The sequence below is a fragment of the Corapipo altera genome, unplaced genomic scaffold (assembly GCF_003945725.1).
Source record: "Corapipo altera isolate COAL_440 unplaced genomic scaffold, ASM394572v1 112, whole genome shotgun sequence".
NCBI classification, from domain to species: domain Eukaryota; kingdom Metazoa; phylum Chordata; class Aves; order Passeriformes; family Pipridae; genus Corapipo; species Corapipo altera.
Window position 1 is genome coordinate 6,602,258 of NW_020884899.1, and position 21,427 is coordinate 6,623,684.

The 21,427-nt window shown below is 40.0% G+C and overlaps 1 protein-coding gene and 1 long non-coding RNA gene across 8 annotated transcripts in view; one reads left to right on the forward strand and one right to left on the reverse strand.

Moving 5' to 3' along the window:
* Positions 1–559: 559 nt before the first annotated feature.
* Positions 560–4,964, forward strand: LOC113949886. Its single transcript, XR_003528601.1, has 4 exons — positions 560–661; positions 968–1,172; positions 2,114–2,250; positions 3,482–4,964. It is a non-coding gene; the product is annotated as an uncharacterized LOC113949886 (long non-coding RNA).
* A 1,068-nt stretch (positions 4,965–6,032) lies between these two features.
* The window catches only part of SPATA6 (spermatogenesis associated 6), a 43,480-nt gene continuing 28,085 nt past the window's right edge, over positions 6,033–21,427 (reverse strand). For 3 of the 7 annotated variants that reach the window (XM_027648995.1, XM_027648994.1, XM_027648996.1), the window contains 4 exons: positions 19,010–19,109; positions 15,772–15,860; positions 6,618–11,997; positions 6,033–6,587 (listed from right to left, as the gene is read on the reverse strand). In XM_027648995.1, the coding sequence (XP_027504796.1) occupies positions 11,817–11,997; positions 15,772–15,860; positions 19,010–19,109 (370 nt within the window). In that variant the 3' untranslated portion in view covers positions 6,033–6,587; positions 6,618–11,816. The other 4 variants (XM_027648998.1, XM_027648997.1, XM_027649001.1 and 1 more) reach the window with 4 other exon arrangements.

Below are 21,427 nucleotides of genomic sequence, written 5' to 3' on the forward strand. Positions count from 1 at the left end.
GAAATATCAGGGCTCTCACCTCCTTGCCTAGAGCCGTGAGGTGCTGTGTGCTCCTGAGCCACGGAGACCCTCAGCAGCACTTGGCTCCGTGGCCTTATTGGCTTTTTTTTGGCCACACATCTGCTGAAGCCATGGGGAAAGCAATGCAGGACAGGATGAGCAAAACTGGGGCATTTTTTTTTTTTAACACTTGAGATTATCTTTTTCCCCCCAAGAAAAATTCAGTTTTGCAGAGAATAGAACTGAATTTGACTACGGTTTGTTTTTTTTTTTGGGAGGGGGTTGTTTGGTTGTTTTGGGTTTTTTTGGTTTGTTTTTTGTTTGTTTGTTTGTTGTTTGTTTGGTTTTTGTTTGGTTTTTTGGTTGGTTGGGGGGTTTTGTTTGTTTGTTTGTTTTTGTGGGTTTTTTGTTGTTGTTTTTTTAATGGCACAAATATTTTTGATCTTTGATTATATGATGTTGATTTCTTCCCCTCCCCATCTGACCTCCTGGGCCCTGGAAGATGAAGTTTCCTTTAAAATGCTGATGTCTATGTCAGTTAAAGCAATGTTTCCTGAGAGCTGTGACTGCATCTCTGAGCTTGGCCCTGAGAAGGAATGGAGACATCCGCACTGCCAGATGCAGCCAGCTGTGCACCCCACAGGAGGAACACATTTCATTGGTAAATTTATTTGACTTACTGCTCTGCTTTGAACCACTGAAGTGAAACAAAAGGAAAAAGAATTATTGGGGAGGGGGAGTCCGAAATGTTTCATTGAAATAAACCAAAGCTGTCTCAAAAACGTCCTGACCTTTCCATGTATTTTCAAGGAAAGCAACATAATTAGCTGCAAAAAAAAAAAAAAAAAACCCCAAATAAAAAAGATCTATAGAAGAAAAAAAATATTTTTCCTCCTGGTTGAATACTGAGGATGGGGTGAGTTTCCTTCTCGTGTTATTCCTCATTTCAGCCCCTCTGCTCTTTGAGAGCCGGGGCTTTGGCAATGACGGGCTCATCCGACGGCGGATGCGGTGTCGGCATCGGGATCCTGGGAGGTTTTCCTGGGGAGCAGGCTGTCATCACCCCAGGAGCACCGAGCAGCTCCTCACAGCACGGGATGGATCGCAGCAGCCTAACAAGAACACATCGCTCTCAGGGCTGCAACCAATATACGAGTCCATTGGCAGCAGATGTTATTAATGACGCCAATACATATTTTCTTATTAATCTTCCATACTAGGCTCGTGTCTATCTGCAAATGATTATCATTCATTTTCCTGACAAATCTATCAAGATCATTTATTACTGTTCGGCAAAGGATCTTCTTTTAAACAAAGATTAATAACATTGCATTTTATCTGGCTGGCTGAGCCAAAGGAAATGAAATTAACAATGAACCCTACAAACATGTCATCACTTTAATTTACCGGAAAATATTTTAAAATGTTATTTAAAACAGTATACACTGTGGTGGGCACAATTTATTACAAAGGAAAGAAGTGAAACCACATGCATTTTAGCAGGGTGGAGAGTAAACAAACAGGGCACTATGTTTTCTCTGGTTCCTCGCACTCGAGTTCTGGGCCAAGGAAGGAGCAGCACCCACAGGCTTCCTGCCATGCACAGATGGGCACCTGTGCCCAGGTGAATTGGAAGTCTCTGTATCTTGGTTAAAGTGGCTCCTAACCAGGATCACAAGCTCTCATCCTTGCAGGGAACACTGCCCTCCCTGCGTTCCTAAAAAGGGGAACTTCACCAGGGTGAAGTTGGTGGGGAGAGGAGGGCACATGTGGGCTGACAGAGTACCAGCACCCTTCTGCACCTTTGGTCCCTTAGGAGGAAAAGAAACAAACTCATTAAATTTAGCTGTTTTAGCTACCTTTCTTCTGCACCCTCTTCTTACTGTCCCTTCCCTTCATTTGAGCAAAATAATAACAATAACAATAATAATAATAATAATAATAATAAATAATAAATACCAAAGTACCTATCAGAATCCCTTTCCTACTTTTACTGCAAATAGTAATGCAAAAATTTCATATCAGCTTTGCTTTTGCATTACTTTATTTATACCTATGAACCTATATTCTAAGCCCTGTTTTTGTGCAGATATTCACCACTGTCTCTCCACAGGCCTTTTTCCATATGCCTGGCTCTGGGCTGTGTCACCTCTGGCAGTGGGAAATTACTCCTCTTCCCTGCTGTGGGAGAAGGAGAAGGTTGCTTAAAACAATTTTGAATTATGTAGCCAAGAAGTGTTTCTCCTAGAGGTAAGAAAGTCAACTTCCTACCTTCATTGGACTCATTTTATCTTACCCAGATACCAGGTTGGGAGCAGTGTTTTTAAACACCAGACAAAGGAAAATAACCCTGCTAACCTCACACTGGAGAAGTTTCAAAATGCTGACATACCAGCAAGAGGATTTCCAAGTGTGCATTTGTGTATTTCTGCAGAGCAGCAAAAGCACATGTACTAAACTGGCTGGTGTAACCACATATTTCATTGCTACATAACAAAGTATCCTGGATTTCTTTTGTAATTAAAAAGTCATCAGTGTAGCACAGGTCTTGAAAAATTAATGACAAATAAGACAAACCTGAATATACCCCAAAGCAGGGTTTGGCTCCTCTGCAGATTAAAAGGGAATGAGTTAATAAGAGAAGAAGGATGCCCCTCTGCTAAAACTGGAGCTGTATCTCCAGTGACTTTGGGGACACTCTGTAGTTTGATTTGAGAGCTCAGGCTGCACATGTCGAGGCCATACATACCAAAGCAGAACCAGACTCCAAACTTCTAAAAGGTCTCATCTGCTACTTTTACCTGGCATTTACTGGTAGAATTTGTGATGTTTGACTGAGCAATAACCACAGTGCACGTGGCAGAACATCTCTGTTTATTTCTTTATTATGTTACCAGTTCAGCCACCTTCTTTTTAGCATCATTGTAAATCTTGGCACAAAGACTGCAAGCTAAGAAGAAATGAGTTTCTGGCTAAGGTGTCCTAAAAGCTAAATACTCATTACATGAAAGAAAAAAGGATCTGCACCTTACTTCTGGTGTGACTGCATTCTGCTCCAGCTTTCAGCTGCTGGATTTCATCAAGCCCCTTCTGTTCATGAAGCACTTGTCTGTTATGAACTTAACACCACATAAATAAAAATCACAGACAGTGCATGCAGAGAAATAGGGCTTTATAATCATGGAAAGGCAAAAAAGGGGATAAAGCCAAAAGGAAGTGGCAAAGGACAAAATGGAGTGAATGCAAAAACCAAATTCAAGCGTCTCCTCTCACAGTCCTCTACACACATTTAATGAGGTACATTTATTTTCCTCATTTCAGACTACGCCAGCATAATGTGAGAGGTCCCATCCAACCTCCAGGGTTCTCCAAAGTCAGGGATGAACATTCTTTCTTTTATTTTCCTTGAAGAGTAAGAGCGATATACAGCGTGCTATGAGGGCAACACAAGGAGCAAGAGATGAAAGTGATTTTTTTTCAGCACAGATATAATGTTGGTGTCACAGCAATTTGAGATTTCTGTACAACCTCCTCTGAAGCATCTGAACATGAGTGAAGAAGCCAATTGCTGAGCTCCTGCCCCGACACTGTGTTGCTGTGGTGGCACTGGGCACTCTTCGGAGTCTGGTCAGGTCTGAAGTCCTAAAGGGGAGCAGGGAGGACTGTAGACATCCAATGGCTCTGATTCCTGACCTGGGATCCCATATCATACCTGAAGCCACCTTCATGCCTTCCCTCCCTTTGTCTCAAAAGCAATTTCCAACATCCCTGTGTGTCCCTCTCCATCACAGCACAGGGGTGATGTGATTTAAGCACGTGCCACCTGGCCACAGGCAGGCATCGAGGTATCCGTGTGCCATTCCAGCACAGCCCAAGATTCCATCAGCAAAAGCTGGAATACCATGCAGTGCAGTATTACAGATCAGCTGTCCAAGCAGGACCAGATGGCACCACCATGCCAAGGACAACAAACAGTTATTAAGTTGTCAGACTGAACCAAAGTCAGCCTGAGCTGCTGAGTCCGTGCCATTTCTGTGCACAATTCCCAGGAATAAGCTGTCCCAAAAGACACTGCAGAAAGGCTCCTGGAGAGGACACTTGAACAACTCTCTGTGGGCCACAGGGTGTCCCCCGAGGAGCCTCAGTGCCACAAGAGCTGGGCTGACAGCACTTGGGATTTTGTACTGGGATGGAGATCACCAGGGACGATTCCCCCGCCACTCTCTGGTTTAGACAAACCCAGCAGGCTTTATTTCTGAGTGTGTGTAGGAAGGACCAGCGTAACCATTTTAAGAAACCCATAATTATTGCTGCATTTGTTCAAAACAGGAACACTGTTCAGAACGTTCAGCTGTGACTCGCTCCTGTAGTTCCACAAATGCAGCATTCACTTTAATATGTGAGACTCATAACCAGCTCACACAGTGCAATAGTTCACTTCAGTTTGAAGAAAAAAAAAATTCTGCTGGAAGCACAGGCAAGTAGCAGTGTCAATTTTTCATTAACCTACAGCCACTGTCTCTGTAGACTTACAGCCATAAGTAAGATTACTGTTATAAATTCTTCTGGTCCCTAAGGTGGGGGGACAAAAAACTTCTCAAAACTTTTAAGGTCATTAAAAAAAATCCACCTTTAAATTGGAGGTAGTTTCAGTTTACTTTCATATTTCAAAATCAAATCTTAGCTTCAGCCTCACATCAAAGCAGAAATGTCAGTCGCTTTGTTTCTACATCTCCTGTGAAAGAAGTTCCAGCTTATACATGAGCTGAATGCCAAGTAAATAGATTTTCCTTGGGAACAAAGGCACCTTTTTTTTTTTTGTTTGTTTTAAACATATGTAAATAGAGTCCCAGAAGCTGAGCTGCCTGTCACTTCAACCAGGTTTACACTCATGTCACTCCAGCTGGTTATTTCTGACCGCCCTTAGGTCAGAACTGCAGAAGTTTCCCTCCCCACTCCTCCACACAGTCATCTCCAGCAGCCACTCATGCCCTTTCCTTCCAGTCCCACACCTCAGCAAAAGGAAAACACATTAATATGGATTCCTTTTTTGCTAGTTCTTTATTCTTTCGGGTTTGTTTGTGGTTTTTTGGTTTTTGTTTTTAAACTCTAGTTACAGAATCTCAGAAATACTTTGGCCCTGTGAATACTTTGGGCCTCTGTCACAGACACAGAGATGGTTCTGAGATCTCTTGGCAGAGCAGAGCAGGTACCTGGATACCACTAGTGACCAGTCGAGGCTGTGCCTACACACCAGGCATTTATTAAAGACTGATGGCACCTATTGGTTCATGGTCAAGATTATGGGGGCAGGGAGGAAACAGGAATGGATTGGTAGAAAAATGACTTTTTGTTGGTTTGGGTTTATTTTACAGGAGGGCACCATCAGCCTTGAGATTTCTCTTTTCAGTACCAGACATTTAAAGAGTGCAGAGTTATTTTCCCCAAAGCCAGAGGACACCAAAGAGGAGTATGATCCCTTCACACGCCCATCTTCTAGTACTCTTTTTTCTTTTTTTAATTTAAACTAGCAGATCAATGCAAAATTGAGCACTTAATGCTTGTCATTTCCAAGTGGTTTGGGTTACATCTTAATCTTGAGCACTTGTTTTGGGTGTAATACTGGGTAGCACCGAGGGATGCATCACTTTATAGGCTCTGCATAAGCCGCAACTAAGGAAAATCCTCAAGCACACGAGAAACCTCAATTTTGATTGGCCACGTTCCCGTAACTTATTGATAATTCAAATCGCTCGAGTATTATTCAGTGTTTTCCTTCTCCCTGCTTTTTTTTTATCTCTTGACAAGTTTACAAAGAGAAGAATGGAGCTGAGCTGAGCTGCATTACATCCAATATGCTGCCTACACAAATGCCAGAGAAGCTAAATGAACCCCAGAACATATGGCACTCTGCTGACAGAGCTCCGAAACTGGTTCTGCATGAGCAACAAGGAACATCTTGAAACGCACAAGACATATGTGTTTTAGGAAGAAGATTGAAGTGTTTCATAATAAAACAGGACAAAGTGAAATACAAGTGCTGTATAAAATTTTAATTAAAAACTGGTTTTACCCCTCAACGTGAATATACAATATGTTTCCCAGATGGATTTCATATTTAAGTATTATCCAAACCAAAAACATAAATGAGACAAATAAAGCCTTCAGAAATGGCACAGAGGCTAAAATGTATGTAAACACTAAGATGACTGTGGTGAAAACAAGGCAGGCAGGGAAAGCAACCTATTAGCAAGTGTTTACTACTGGAGTACTGAATGAAACAGTTCCTACAACTATAGTCTTAGTACAACACAATTAGCTAAATATTCAAAAATTCAAGTCAGTGTAACAATACAAATACAAGCACTAGAATTCACCACTGTTCAGTGACGTAAATGGTGCTTTTGTTACTCATGAGTTTCACAGGTTATTTTCTACACCGATAATTCATGGTATAGAAATGCATAATTCATGGCATACCAAGCATCAAACACTCTCAGCGTCTCCCCTGCTCTCAGCCTCCCACCCCACCCTGTGTGAAGCTCTGTTCACTCCATGGCATCAGCTCTACAGGGTTACCCAAACACCTTTCTGTGCTGTATCCTCAGGATCAGCACATTCTTATGAACCAAGAGGGAGGATGTTTTGCAATAGCAAACTTCTTTCCTCGAAGAGGTGAGAAGGTGGCTCAGATCACCACTTCTCAGGCTGCAGAGAGTTCTCTCTGCTAGGTCAGAAGCAATCACCCAGAATTGAAGGGAAATACACACGAAGAAAAAGCACAATCTCCACATAGATCAAGCAAAGAGAAAGATTACAGTTCCCTTATGTTGCCATCCAGACAAATTATCACCACACTTCAGAGAATTTCTCACTGAAGACAAACTGGGAACAAACTGCATGTCTTTGGCAAGCCAACACTGATAAAAGGAGCTACAGCCACATCTTTTACGGGCTTTGGTTGATGTTATTTTGAATTCCACGGGGAAAGCAGCAGAAACCAATGCAATCAAGGAGGCTTGTGCCTAATAGTTCACTGTGTAATAGAAACAGGAATATCAGGTGTTCTCAATCACTTCTCACAATGCTGGTTTATTTGTTGAAACTGAAAGGAACTGGGCAAAGACCAGTTCTCTGCTGCTACCAGAGACCATCACTTAAGCCAGACATCCCTCCTGTCAGTGAGGTAGCTCATCAAGATCAGCCACAGAAGTGCTGTTCTCTCTTAGCTTCAAGTGCTTTCACTGGAACCAAGAGGCTACATTTCATTGACTCAAAAGTTTCCTCAAATTCCTTGATTACTAAACAAATCTCTTGAGATATTTTCAGCATCCTGATAATGAACACCCCCACAACTACTGAAGTAATAACACCGTGACCTTTCCTACGACCCAGAGATTCTGCATTACCAGATTTATACAGTAAGTGACCACTGCTAAATGGCTGAGAATTTCGTTGCATAGTTCAGTTGTTTCAGAAAAAATTTCAAGCTTAAAAATTAGGAAGAGAAGAATTATACACTAAGTTATTCGTTGCATACAGACTGAAAAAGCAGAGATTCCTTCCAACTTACTTTCTCTGACAAACCTATAAGCACAACACACAAAATTTTCCACTGACACGTTGCTCACACCATTGCATCCCTTGTTCCTGGGCAGAGGATGAGAACAAACCCTCGTGTTAACAGAGAGATGTTAATAGTGCTGGTTAGTACACATAGCAAAGAGCACTAAGATATCAGGATGAAATAAATAATTTATAGTTAACCCCCCCTCCATATCATAAGAGCAATCAGTATATGAACCCAGATCATGCAGGAGGCAGAAGTTGAGCAAGATACCAACTGTAAAGATTAGCTCCTAAAAGCACATGTAGTAAAGCAGTTCATTATCTTTTTTGGCCCTCTGATCAGGATAGAAATCTATTAAATCTGATTAAGACTTGTTTAATAATTGTCTGATTAAAACATAATAAACCTGGGAAAATTAAAATAAAGCCTTTTTAGTAACCTGGAGATGAGATGGGACTTCTCAGCCAGGCTTCCATAAAATAATTTCTTTAACATTCACCTCAGGATCCCAAAGCACTTCACAGTCATTTAATTAAGCTTCAACAGAGCACAAACTCCCTATTTTACAGCTGAGGTAACAATGAGAGGGAGTTTGGAAAAGACTATTTAATACTGAGCAGAGCTAAATGTTCTGTTATTTTACCCCAAAAATAGATTCCCAACACCTACAGGTAGATTTCTTTCTCCTCCCACAATTTTGTCAGCATCTGAAGTAATAGTAAAATTCAAACGTGATGCACAATCTAAAGAACAGCCCTTGTCACTTCCCAAGCTGCTCAGCATTGGAGTATACACACTCTTTCCCATCTATCTTACAAAGCTGTTCCCACTACTCCAGCCATCCCTATGCCTCTTGTCCCCAGTGGACCAATTTAAGCTTCTCTTCTTTTAAGTTGAAAACTTAGATAAGGCAAATCATTAAAGTGTTTGACATTTCTGCCTTTAATCCACAACAGGTCAATGACTGAGTGATTTCCAAAGCAACTATTACTCAGCACTTCTACTGAACCCAGGCAAGTCGTTTGCCTAAAGCCACCCCAAGATCCTAAACTATACCAAGTCAGTCACAGGAGAGATGGAAGGAACAAGTAGAAAGCAGGGTCTGACTTACTAAAATGAGTGATAAAATTTTGCACTGGTTGCATCCTCCAAGCATCACTGTGTGCTGAATAGCATTTGGTGAGAATGCTCATAGGTTATTATAACTTGGGGAGGGCAAGAGAAAGACACAGACTCTACAGAAAAACATTAATTCGCTCTTAATCTAGCCCATTATTTCTAGATTTGAGTAGGCAGCTTTCCTTTAGGAGACAAAATGACAGGGGTGGAATTCTGCCATCCCACTGTCACTAACAACTTTGTGGATGGCAAAAGATAAGGAATGAGCATAGAAAATGCTATTTAAAGCTCCACTTAGGAACCTAGAAATTTGCATTTGATAGGAGGGATTTAAATTGTATTAGAAGGCAAGGTGCACTAAACAATTACAGTTTATTACTGTGTTGGTTCACTGCCTGAACCTTCACTTATCACATGCTGCAGCAGCATAGGAACAGCCGTGCTCGTGTGTGTATTAATGGGAGGGTTAGCTCAGCAAACAGGGAAGGGGCCAAGTGCTTCTGAAAACAAAGTGGCTTGCAGATTTTATGGACAGATTGGAGTAATTTGGGTCTTAAGTCACATTTCAGGGAAAAGTTTTCCATCAACCAAACTGGATTTCCAGCACAGCGCTTGGAAGAGAACACTCTTTGCTGTATCACGGCGTATAAGCTGTGGAATGACTCCGACCCAAGAGAGAAACATATCCTGCAGCAGCTGATTCAGAGAGACATTATACACACCATCTCCCCTCACAGCTGGACCAGGGCCAAACACAGAGTCTGTCTGCTTCATTTGTTGTTATGTTGCATAAGAAGGCTACCCTGAGAATATTCCTACTGGTCAAAATTCCATAGATGACACTATTTTCTCCCATCTATTTTTTACCTTTGCTGAAAATGTTTTCATCTTTGATGAAAACTGAAAGTTGACATATTACCATACGCTTCCTTTCTTTAGTTAGGGGAATTAAACAGATACACCCCAGATATTCCTATGGACCCCTTGAGAACACTACTCTGCTTTTTCACAGTGGCCTCCAACCTTCCTCATCTCCTCCTTGTGTCTTGAATTCACGGCAAACTGTGTCCTTACTCATCCATACAAAAAAACCCCACAAAAACAAAGCTTCAGCATTCAGGTTTTCTTACACATCAAACAAACAGGGACTAAAATCTGCTGGATTACTGGGGAGGGAAAAATCAAACAGGTTTTCTATGTCACAGAACCAGATTAGGCCAAAGGGGAGCACCCAATCTTCAGAAGACTGTAACTTCTACTTTACCGTAAGACTGGGAAGGGGATACAGAGAATATTGAATGAAAACTGCAGGATACCATAACACTGAATATTACAGCTCAAACACAAACAGGAAACTGCAACAACCTTTAGATTTCAATAGATCACTTTTAAACCAAAAGCTTGGAAAATATCTCTCAGAATCTGCCCTACCTGTTTAGGATCCATTTCAATATACCTTTCCTGAACAGCAAGAAAATATTCCTTTATGGACCAATAGGGGATCACAGGGATAGGCCCATGAACACCAGGTACTGGTAGAACAACACTCCATGGCCACCAAGCCTTCAGGGGCACAGTTTGGGGAAGTTTTACTTTTCACTTCATAGAATGACTCCACACTTCTCCATAGCATAAGACTGTGAAACTAATGCCCTTTGAAAGCACTAATGTGCTAGATGGCATCAGGGACAGGAAGTTATCAGTGTTAATCCACTTCAACTGCTTTAACAGTTACAAGGAATAGAAATGTCTATATGTGAGACACTTCCTCTGAGAGTCCCCTTTTCCTGAAACAGAAGCACACAGCCTTTCAACGTGCTTTCCCACCAGCATAATTGCTCACCAACTGCTTTCTCAAATCAATTATGTTGTCTCAGCATTAAAGGATGGAAGGCAGAGTAGACCAACTTTTTGTTTATCTAGGCATGCTGGCAGGTTACAGTCATATGTTCTGCCATCTGTACTCCCAGCTTTATCCTTTATCCAATCAAACAGGTAAAATGGCATTGGTGTAACTGAATCTGTTCGCTCACACAGGGAAGGAGCCAGAACAGGCATTTGTTTTTTTCCCCCATTCTGAAAGGAAGCGGGAGATGGACACTCTTGCCCTTTTAAAACATTCTGCTTTTCAAGAGATGGGCAATTTGCCCTGGTCTGCTAATGTGGGATCTGCTCAATGCAAGGCTGAAAAGGTTCCATCCCCAGGGAAAGCATCGAACTGCTGATGAACATTTGGTGGCCTTTAGCAAAAACGAAGCGATTTCTGCCAACGGGATCCCAGCAGACTGGGAAGGACAGGCTCCAAATTAGGTGGGATTGTGATGCAGGAATTTCAGAAGGCCTGTACAGAACACAAGTAGCTTGCTCACTAGTTCTAGTCTTTCCCCCTGCACACTCCTTTGTTATTCATAATTTTTAAAATTACAGGTAAACTGGCAAATGTCACGGCTGCATTCAGGAGAACCTGGAAGCTTTCAAATGCAAAGGGTGTGTGAAGATGACCTTTCATCTGATACAAAGACTGCTGGGCTGGGTGGGTTTCTTTTAAAATTTCACAGTATTAGAATATTTGTGCTTGAAACCACTTCAAAACCATGCCTATAGGTCCTACAGTACCAGCGTTTCTGCCCTTCTCCAAAATAAACAATTCAAAGGCAATTTTCTAGAAAGCAATTCCCTTTGTCCCACATGGGTCGCTTTTAAAACACCACTCACATTCACCCTCCTCTTTAGACCCCCTCTCTGACCACTACCATAGGTTGTTTCTTCAACCAATTCTGTTTATGTTACTAAATAGTTTTAGTTATTTAATAAGAACTGGCTGTAGCTGAAACCTGAGTTGATGTCAGACAGGAATGTCCAGTAGAACTATTAATCTTCAAATGACTCTATTTTCATAGTCTCCAAGGAACAATACCATCTTGTTTAGCCATGGAGGAGCTTGATTTTTTGTTCCATTGTTTTGGGGGGTGGATGTTAATGTCAACACAGGTCCAAACCCCATTTTTCCAAAACCCTGCCCAACCACAATGGCACCTTAAAAATACAGTAAAAATATTCTTATATAAAAATAGGTTTAGTTACAAATGTGAACACTGTGTACTGTGCATTTTCAGGTGAGTTCCTATCAGGAATGTGTTTTTTGGTCTGAAACAGTGCCAGCAACTTTTTGGTACATGTTTCTGTATATTTTTCCGAGGCTCTCTTCAAAGATCGCTCTGTGAGGCTTCTCTTTGTACACAGCTGCACGACTGGACCAGTATTCACCATTATCCAAGTGAACAGGAGCGTTCTGCTGCACTGGTGAACTGTCAAAGGAAAGAAGATAAGAAACAAGACATGGAAGAGGGATCAGAGGCACAAAACTGGCAGAAATACAAATGCAGAGCTGCTAAGCACATATTACCTTTTACAAACTGAAACAAAAACTGCACTGCAGCTACTTCTAAGAAATGGGAACCACAAGTTATTCATTCACACAAATTCTCCCCCACTTACCTGGCTACACTTTATAAAGCCTCCCAAACAGAAAGAGAATTAATTTTCTGAGAACATTCAGTAATTTTGTTGTATTTTTGCAGGCTGTGTGACTAGGCAAGAGCAACACAGTAGGATTTTTGTGTCCTTTGAAGGTTAAATTGTAACCACAAGGAGCTATTTCAATATGAAGACAATCTATCAGGGGTATATTAAATTACCGTGGTTGCAGCTGTAAAGTGCTCTATCGGAATCGTCTTGGAATAAGTATTCTACCAAATACATTATGATATAGTGGCAATCAAGTGTTCCTTCCACACCCCATCTTCTGTGTCACTGTTTTAATACTAAACACAAATACAGGCTCATCTTTCAGTTGCTTTGAGAAATTATTTCCTAGACCCATGAAGTGAAATTTATACTCTGAAAATCATTACAAAGCACTGACAACTCTGAAGCGTTCGTATCTAAACATCATGACTATTTGCCTCCTCTTGATACTTTCAAAACAAAGGATTGTGTCATATAATTAAATGAGCAATTTCCTTGTAATAAAGCATGAAACAAGTAGCTGAAAAATCATCAGCAAAAAATGACTACTGAGGTGACGTTTTTCATGTCTGCTCAGAGATTTAGGCACTGAAGACACTTAAAAATTAGGACTGAGTTATCTTCAGCCTTTTGCAAATGTTCTCAGTTTGGGAAATGAAATTGGAAGTGTGAAGCTTACAGTGACCATCTTCTCTTAGGAAATGGATTACATTTTACAGGGAAGCTTTACAGTTTCTTATATACATATAATTTATTAATGATAGTGTCCTCTATGATCAAAGCAGTACTTAAAACTTTGTCCTCAAGTTAATATCAGCCCACATATGTGACAAAATTTAAAGAAACCTTATGCTAAAGGACCCATGAATACATTTGTACCTCACTGCATCAAAACACAAGGTTTTCACTTCAAGAATGGAAAACACTGAGGGAAGAAGAGGAAAATATAAGATAAGTTTTCTAACTTCACATCCCTGACCTTCCACTGTCCCATGGAAAACAAAAGAAGGAACAGCTTTCGCTTTTATATTTCTTATATTCAAATAGTAGGGTGATGCCAACCTATACCAATGAAAACAACAAGACCTGTGTGTGGTTCCAATATTAAAAAGGGAGAAAGGCCACTTTTACACTTATTCAAAAAAGCTCCAACATTTAAAGTCAGTCAATATCATGAAGCAAATTAAAACTGTTTATCATCCCAAGTGAACTGTGCTTCACAGTTTGGACACAAAGAAACCAACACACCAAACAGTAAAATCAATACAGAAGTTATACAGGCCTATGTGAAATGCAGACAAGTCAATACCCTGGGGACTCATCAACAACTGAAGTTTCACCTCCTCCTTTCTGCAGTTCATGGTACCTGACTTCTGATGGAGAATTCTGAGGCCAGCAAGTAAGCACAGCACTAGGAGTGGCACTTGTAACTGTACAACAAACAGCTCTGACACTCTTTTCCTTGGAATCCATTTCCTGCAGGCAGCCTTGTGCTTGCCTTTTCTTCTCCTAAAAGCTGAATGTACCTAGAGACACTCAAACTACAACCACTGCAGTAAAGGAAAGACTCAAAACCCAACAGTAACTTCCACAAGTTCCTTATTCTGGTACTGACAAAGATGTACAAGAAAACATAACTTAATTTTCCCTTCTCTTTTGGGAGGGATGTGTTTGTATGTGTTTCCATTAGCCAGTCCCTGTGCATGAGATACCTGGCACTGGTGTGGACAAAGATACAGCCAAGCTAGGGAAGAGTCCTCCTGTCTCAGTTGGAAACCAGCTGACGACCCGAGCTAAGCAATCTGGGAATTACACTCACAAATCATATTAACAGCAGGATTTCTGCACGCAACTCCCTGTTCTGAAATACCTGTCATATGCTTTTGTTCCCTCATACATCTCCTTTAAGAGTCCCAGAAGTTCTTTTCTGAGTGAATCATATACTAAATATTTCACAAAACACAGACCTTTTCCTTACTCCCAGTGGTTTTCAATCATCCATCTACTTTACTGCCAAAATTTGGTCGACAGTACCATGTCCTTCCATGAACTCTGTCTCTGTCCTTGTATCCTGTTTATGAGCACTGTGGCAAAGACTCAGCAATCAGACTGTCCTCGAGGCCTTTTATGTCTTATCCCCAGTGCTGTCGGCCTCTAAACCCAAGGAGCAATCCTTTCCCAACTTGAGTGCCACATTTCATATCCCATCACTTCAGGATTCTGTAGTATTAGGGTTTGTTTTTCATTTTTTCATGGTCTGCAGCTTCAGCATCAATCTCAAAGTCCCAAAGCTGCCTCAAAACAAAAACTTGCACTTTCTCTCTCGCAAACACATCCTACACAGTTTAATTGCATCAGCTGTCAGGACAAAGGAAAAGGGAGCAAAAAGGCTACACATAGAGTACAGGAGTGAGCACAGGTACAGGGATACACAACTGCAGCAGCAGCTTCATATGCATATGAAAATCTCAATAACTAGATCCCTTGCACAGAGATGATTACAAACCACAGGAACTGCAAAAACAGACATCAAGTCATAAATGAATTTTTTGGAGCTTACAAACTGCAAGCAGAAGTTCACTATGATGCCCATATTGAAATACCCTCCTTTCAGTGGTATTACAGTGGTGGTTTGGGACGCCTTCGTTGCAAAACACTGTGTCACATTTAATTACCAAAATAAAACCTTTTCTTTCTCAATGGCAACACCTCTCAAATATAGCACCACAGTTCTAGGATTTCTCCCTTAATATAAAGAAAACCAGAAAAGCCATAGGAGCCCAGAAAAGATTTACATTACTTAGTATCTTTCCTCCAACAAGTACCCAAAACGTTGTACAAAATACTGTGTGCACACACAGAGAACATTAATATTGATAACTTCTGCTACAGAAGTTGTCAAAATCAATTCAGCGTTTTATAATATTGAAATGAAACCCTAGTCATGTATGTGAGTAGTACATATAGTAATTAACCTAAATAAACCAGGTTTTTAAGACCTCAGGTTTCCAAGACAGCTTCTGAACTAACATGCTGAATCACTAAACTATGGTATATAAATTTAATGTGTTTTTTGAAAAGGTTTTTTTCCACATATGAGTTTAAAAAAAGAAAAGAAAAAGGAACAAGCCAACGCAAGAGCCTCAAACCATATTAATAAATAAGCTTCAATTTCTTTTTGCACTACTATAGTTTAAAAAAAATAACCAAATAACCAATTGATTATTTTAAAAGTGACATTTGCTCTCTGGTTGATAAAATCCCAAAACTACTGCCCAAGAATCACTTTTATAACCAAGTCCAGTTCCAAAATCAGTGTTTTATGAAGACTATATTGGCTCAGGCACTTACAGTGGCAAAACAACATCAGAGGCATAATTATCTTTAACTGCCTTTTGCTTTTAGGTGAAAAAGCTTGGTATGACTAACTCCTACAGAAGCCTTTTCTTTGTGCAATATATGACAGACTAAAATGGGAAGAGAAATTTTTAGCTACATTTAAAGGGCAATATTGAGTATGACTGTTCTGTCTTGGTCAGAGAAAAACTCCATACCTGCTCTGCAGTTCACTCATGGATAAGGGTGCATTATGTGAAGATTCTCTTGTCTTAGTCACGTCTCCTTTTGATGAGTTACTCTCATCCTAAAAAAAACCAAACAAACCAAAACCAAAAAAAAACAGAAATCAAATTCTCATTACCTTGGTTTCTGATTACAATGATCTCATTTCAAAAATACTTTCTTTCCATTTAGAAGACTATTAAAGTAACTTACATTTCTTGGGGGAGAAAGGGACAAAGTGTAATGAGCCAAATGCCATTTGTGAACACTTTTAATTAAGTTCAGTACGATTCAGCTAATAATTTTAAGGTAATAAACTGGAAAGAATTTCTAGACAGTGTAGATCTAGAGAACTATGCAGACAGCACAAGCTTCAATAACCCCCAACAAACATGTTGATAAAATGTTATGAAACCTACTGCCCACTGCTTTACTTTTGCTTCTTGCAGAAAAGGGGAAAAAGAACCTAAAACTTATTATGATTCATAATGATCTCTCATTATCCTTTTCATGCATTTTACCAGACAGAAGCATTTTACACATCTGAATACTTATATTCCATATACAGGACTGAGTACACGCCTCTTCAAAAAATATCTGATACCCTTAATGACTCTTCAGTGGTATTCTTAGGAGTTGTTAGAATGCAGTCTTACCTTCCAAATGATATCTAGACATTAATTAACCCAGATTTGCCCTCTTAAGTAAGGGAGAAACAAAACACCTCACATGGAGGGAGCCAGTTGCTCACCCGAGATGGGATGGTAGAAATTCAACCAGACACAACCACATTCACTCTACTCTGAAAAGCAAAGACCCTACTTAAGAGGTGATACTAAGTGATGCTTTCAGCAGAAGCCAATTGCTGTAAGGATTCGTAAACAAAGTCATCTTTCATGCTATAGGAGAAATAATTGGAAAAAAGACTGTGCAGTAAAAATAATCACACTTGCTGGTAACACAGAACTGGGAGAAAAGACAATAAATATAGCGGTAGATGGCAATAAGATGCAGAGCAAGCTGAACAGCAGGTGCATGGATGAGGAAAAACCTAAGAGAATTTATTGTGGTGAAATACAAGGTAATAAGTGTGTTTGTAAACAGGAAAGTTCTCTTCCTTCAGCAGTCACAGACTACAAAGCACTGAAGAGGAAATGGGGTACAGTGGTAAATAAAACTCTGCAGCATTTGCCAGAGGCAAATTATGTTCAGGAAAGCAAAAAAAAGATGGAAACATTACGATACTGTCAGAATGTCACAGCAGAAAGCTACAGTGGACACCCTAAGGAATCTGCAGCAGAGCTCCAGTCACACTATTTTTACAGAACACTATGAAAATGAAATTTCGGAAGACACAGCTGGGTACTTTTGGGAATGGCTATTTAGCATTAGGATCTTTGGAATGAAACAGAAAAAGAGATACTTTTTAACCTTCCAAAGTTTGGAAAAGGCTCTAGATTGGAGACAAACTCTGCTCACCACTTCGTGAGCACACTTGCTTTACTATTCACTCACTTTAAAAATGACCCATTTACCTCATCCACCCACTGTGCACCAATGCAGCCTAGATTTTGGGCCATCTGGGAAGCACAACCAATCCTGGTGTATGTTGGAGTACTTACTGCAAGGAGAACCAATATCTTTGTCTATTTTTTTTAATCAGGTCAGTCGCTGTTAGCACAGCGTTCACAAGTCAGCTGTACACAACTATCAAACACCACAAGACTTCTCTGTAGCACCCTTTTGCTCAGTGGAAGAAAATGGAGTGAGATAAACGGTCCTTTACCAGCACTGCTCTGACCAGATTGGTAATTAAAGACCCAATACCCTAATAGCTGGATTTTTTAGGGCAGAAACCAACACAATGTCTGCAAAGTCGTGTGCATTTGTGCAGTACTGCAGTAACGAGTGAATTGCTGCGTTAGGTGTAAGTCACTCTAGAGTAGAACTTTTAAAGGATATAAGCAAAAAAAGTAAATAGGAAAAAATGATTGACTTCTCCTTTACCCATTATTATATTTCACAGTCTTTTTAACTGTATGGAGAGACCATGTAACCAACCATCCAACTCTCATAACAAACTAGTAAATCTTTTATCGTAAAGTCATGGTCTGCTGTTCAAGGAAAGTAGTCAAGGACCACTGGAGATAGTTCAGGATGTGCAAACTTTCATTAAATGTAGGTGCTGGACTGTCAAGAAATCCAATTTGAAATCTTAAGTTCATTGACACATCAGAGAAGCATTTTACATGATTTGTACCTATTCTGAAATGTGATGGGCATCTTCTGTTTGAGAGGCAGCAGCTCACAAAATCACAACATTCATATACAAACTCAGGGAGGTACAGCAAGAACTATATCAAACAGTCTTAGCATGTATGAGAAAAGGTTTTTCTGAGTTTAAAACAAAACCCACAACTAAGCTAAAAATGAAGACTGGACAGAAATGAGAAAATAATCAGATTAGGTGAGAACGAGGTGAGACAAGGAGCTGCCCAACATGGCTAAACCTGGGGACATGATAATTTCACCAGAGCTCCTAATCATAATCTTACCTACCTCTCATCCTTACATCCTTTTTATCTTACCTGTCTTTTACCTCACCTCACACTGAAGACCCTAAGTTCCCTGCAGATGAACAATGTTGTTACTCAGTTGGTACAATGCGTTGGTTTGTGTTGTGCCACAACCGCGCTTCTCAAAATCACAACAGGAAAAGTTTATGTCTGTCTTAAACCACACTTCAAAATTTCATCAAGGGCAAAATATTCTGATCCCGGGCGTAATCACATTAGATAAAGAGCTCTGTTCACTGAAAGCCAGGTAATTAGGGAAAAAATCACACATCTGAAGAATAATATTAGCTCTATAAACAGCTGGATACAAGCAGCTGCTGATGTGCAGCTGCACAACATGTTTAACCTTAATGTTCTACACATCTGTAACATATTTTTTGCTTAAATTGGAAGTGGAGAACCAGATATAAAACAAATAAACCCAAATGTAACTGTCCTCAATAATCCATGAGAGATACCAGTTGCCCATAAAGGCTACACGTAAGGAGGCTGCTGAAATCAATGTGAAACAGTTCAGCTCGCACACCGAATCCGTATTTCTACAATCAAGGCTGTCTCAAAGGATAACATTTTAACAAATCCAAGACTGTAGGCACAGTTTTCTTCCTCAGCCATTTTGGAGAAAAGAAAGGATTGAGTTTGCAGTCTTACTTACAAATATTAGGCGCTGCCTAGCACTGTGTGTTCTTAAAATATTTTTCACTCTTTTATGGATCTCATCTCCATTTGCTGGTGAAGGCCAACCAGAGCTAAACCTGCAAGAAGAAAAACAAAGAGAAGAAATATTTTCTTGTTGAAAAACTCAAACATGCTTTCGACTCAGATTTCCTTTTTTTTTTTTTTTGTAATTATGAAGCATGTATTACTTCCTCCTATTTGGAACATGCACAGTGTTTAGATTTGATTCCTTTTCTCCTCTGGGGTACAAGTAAAGAAACATTTCAAAGCATTGCATAAACAGTATGCAGCCACAACACAAACAGAAGATGCAAAACATGGAAAATGTTGATCGTTTTGTAACTTGAGTATTGTCCCTACAGAATAGAAAAGCTACACTATTCCCAGTGATCAGGTTTCATTTTCCTCTCTTTAAAGGAAGCATTGCACACATGGAATTATTTTCACTGGAAAAAATCAACAGGAAGATAACCCCGGTGTGTGCAAATTGGAAAACACATGGAGTTAGAGAACTGCAAATTCAACATCTTTATTTCATAAGAGGCACTATATTTTAAGTTGCTTTTTTACATTAAAAAGCAGGTTGCTTGCTTGGTATGAGTAACTTGAAACTAACAGCTACTTTTAGATTTTACCCTTTTATGTTTTGGATTACGTTTTTTTGCCATTTTACTAAAAAAAACTCCCTCATCCTTCTCAAGAAGTTCAGAAGCTGCCAGAAATTTCATATCAATAGTTATTCTCAGTCTGTTAAGGGAGGCAAATAAGATTTTAAGAACAGAATCATCTACACACCAACTACGTGTTAGTACGTTAAAAAATGTATTTTAAAAAAAAGGGGACATCAATATAAGGAAAGAATGATTGGGGAAAAGTTATTAAATGTTTACTTACTCAGTCTCATCACAATTGATAGAAACTGGGTGCCAAATGAAGACTGTGCACCTTCATTTCAGTGTTTCCTATGGTATCATCACATGAACAGGGGTCACTGGGCAAGCTGTGAGCTGGCAAAGCCGTGCCACTGCAATCCCAACTCATGGAACAGCAGCCAACAGCAGGGCTGCCATACCCTGAGTGGACCAGCAGCACCAGGAACAGCAACAATACTTTGACAGTTGCCTTCACAAATTTAATGCAGTGGAGAAACATCATGACCCTGAACCCTGAGATTCCACAGTGGGCTCTGAGCGGGTTTGTGGGACTAGGACTGCAAGTCCTCCTGCCCTCTTCTCTCCAGTTTATCACATTCCCCGTGTTATCCAGTCTATCACTCTCAAATCCCCAGTCTGATCGTGCCTGGCTTAGTTCACCTTCACCAAACCTCCAGAAATTTCAACACAGCTAAAGAACTGTACAGCTCCTTCCAAAAAGAACAAACCAAGTATACACATAGAAAGCTTCAGTACAAAACAGTAGCCTTGCAGTGTTAAAATTAATGGAAGCAGGATGCTGAAAATGGGAAGTGCCAGGCTGCCTTACAGGAAGGGCACAGAACTCTTTGCTATCCTTTGGATCAGCCCTTCTATTACGAGAGAGAGAGAGACTGAAATATTAGTAGAAAGTGACCAGTTCTCTGCTTTTGAGTAATTTTCTTCTATTTTCTTCTATCTAATCAACTTATTTAGATGAACTTTTTGTTGCTTATCTTTCCAAAATCTCTCTCTCGGTTCTAAACAGCCCCAGTATTTTCAGCTTATCTATGAACTTCCTTAAATCAAATCACCTATTTGTGAATGTTTCTATATTTTTTCAAGAATGGGTGCCAAGAAATGACACAATATTGAAAGGACAAAACATATAATCCACTGGGGGATGTATTTCCATATTTCTAATGATTTTAACAGTTATCTTGGGATCATTACAGGCAAAAATCTTCACAAGACTGGCCATAACACTCGTATTGGCATCCTGAGCATTTACAATTAATTTCAAGCCCAGGAGCATGTAGGGCAAATCCACACTGCACAATTGTCTTGCACACTAGAATCCAGTGATTTGTTGCACTGAAAGACCTCACATAACTTTTTCTAAATGAAAGTAAAATGGTTTGTGGATTTTGTTAAGAGGAGAAAAGCATGGCCTTTAAAGAAACAGAAGTGTGAGTCCCTTAAGCAGGCAGGAACATTCATTTCCCCAATGCAGTCAAACCCAGTTTGATGTACTGCATTACAATGCATGTGCTCTATCACCACCTGTGCTTTGGTAAAAAAAAACAACTTTATTTTTCTTTTTTTTTTAAAGAACAGAGGTAAAGGAAAGGGGCAGGAGAGGTATTATCATCTTATGACTTCCCATTAGGATTTACAACATTTACTGATACTAAAGGACTTCTGAAATGCATGTTTAAAAATCTGCATCCTAGATGCAGTAAGAGTGAGTCATTTCCCATTTG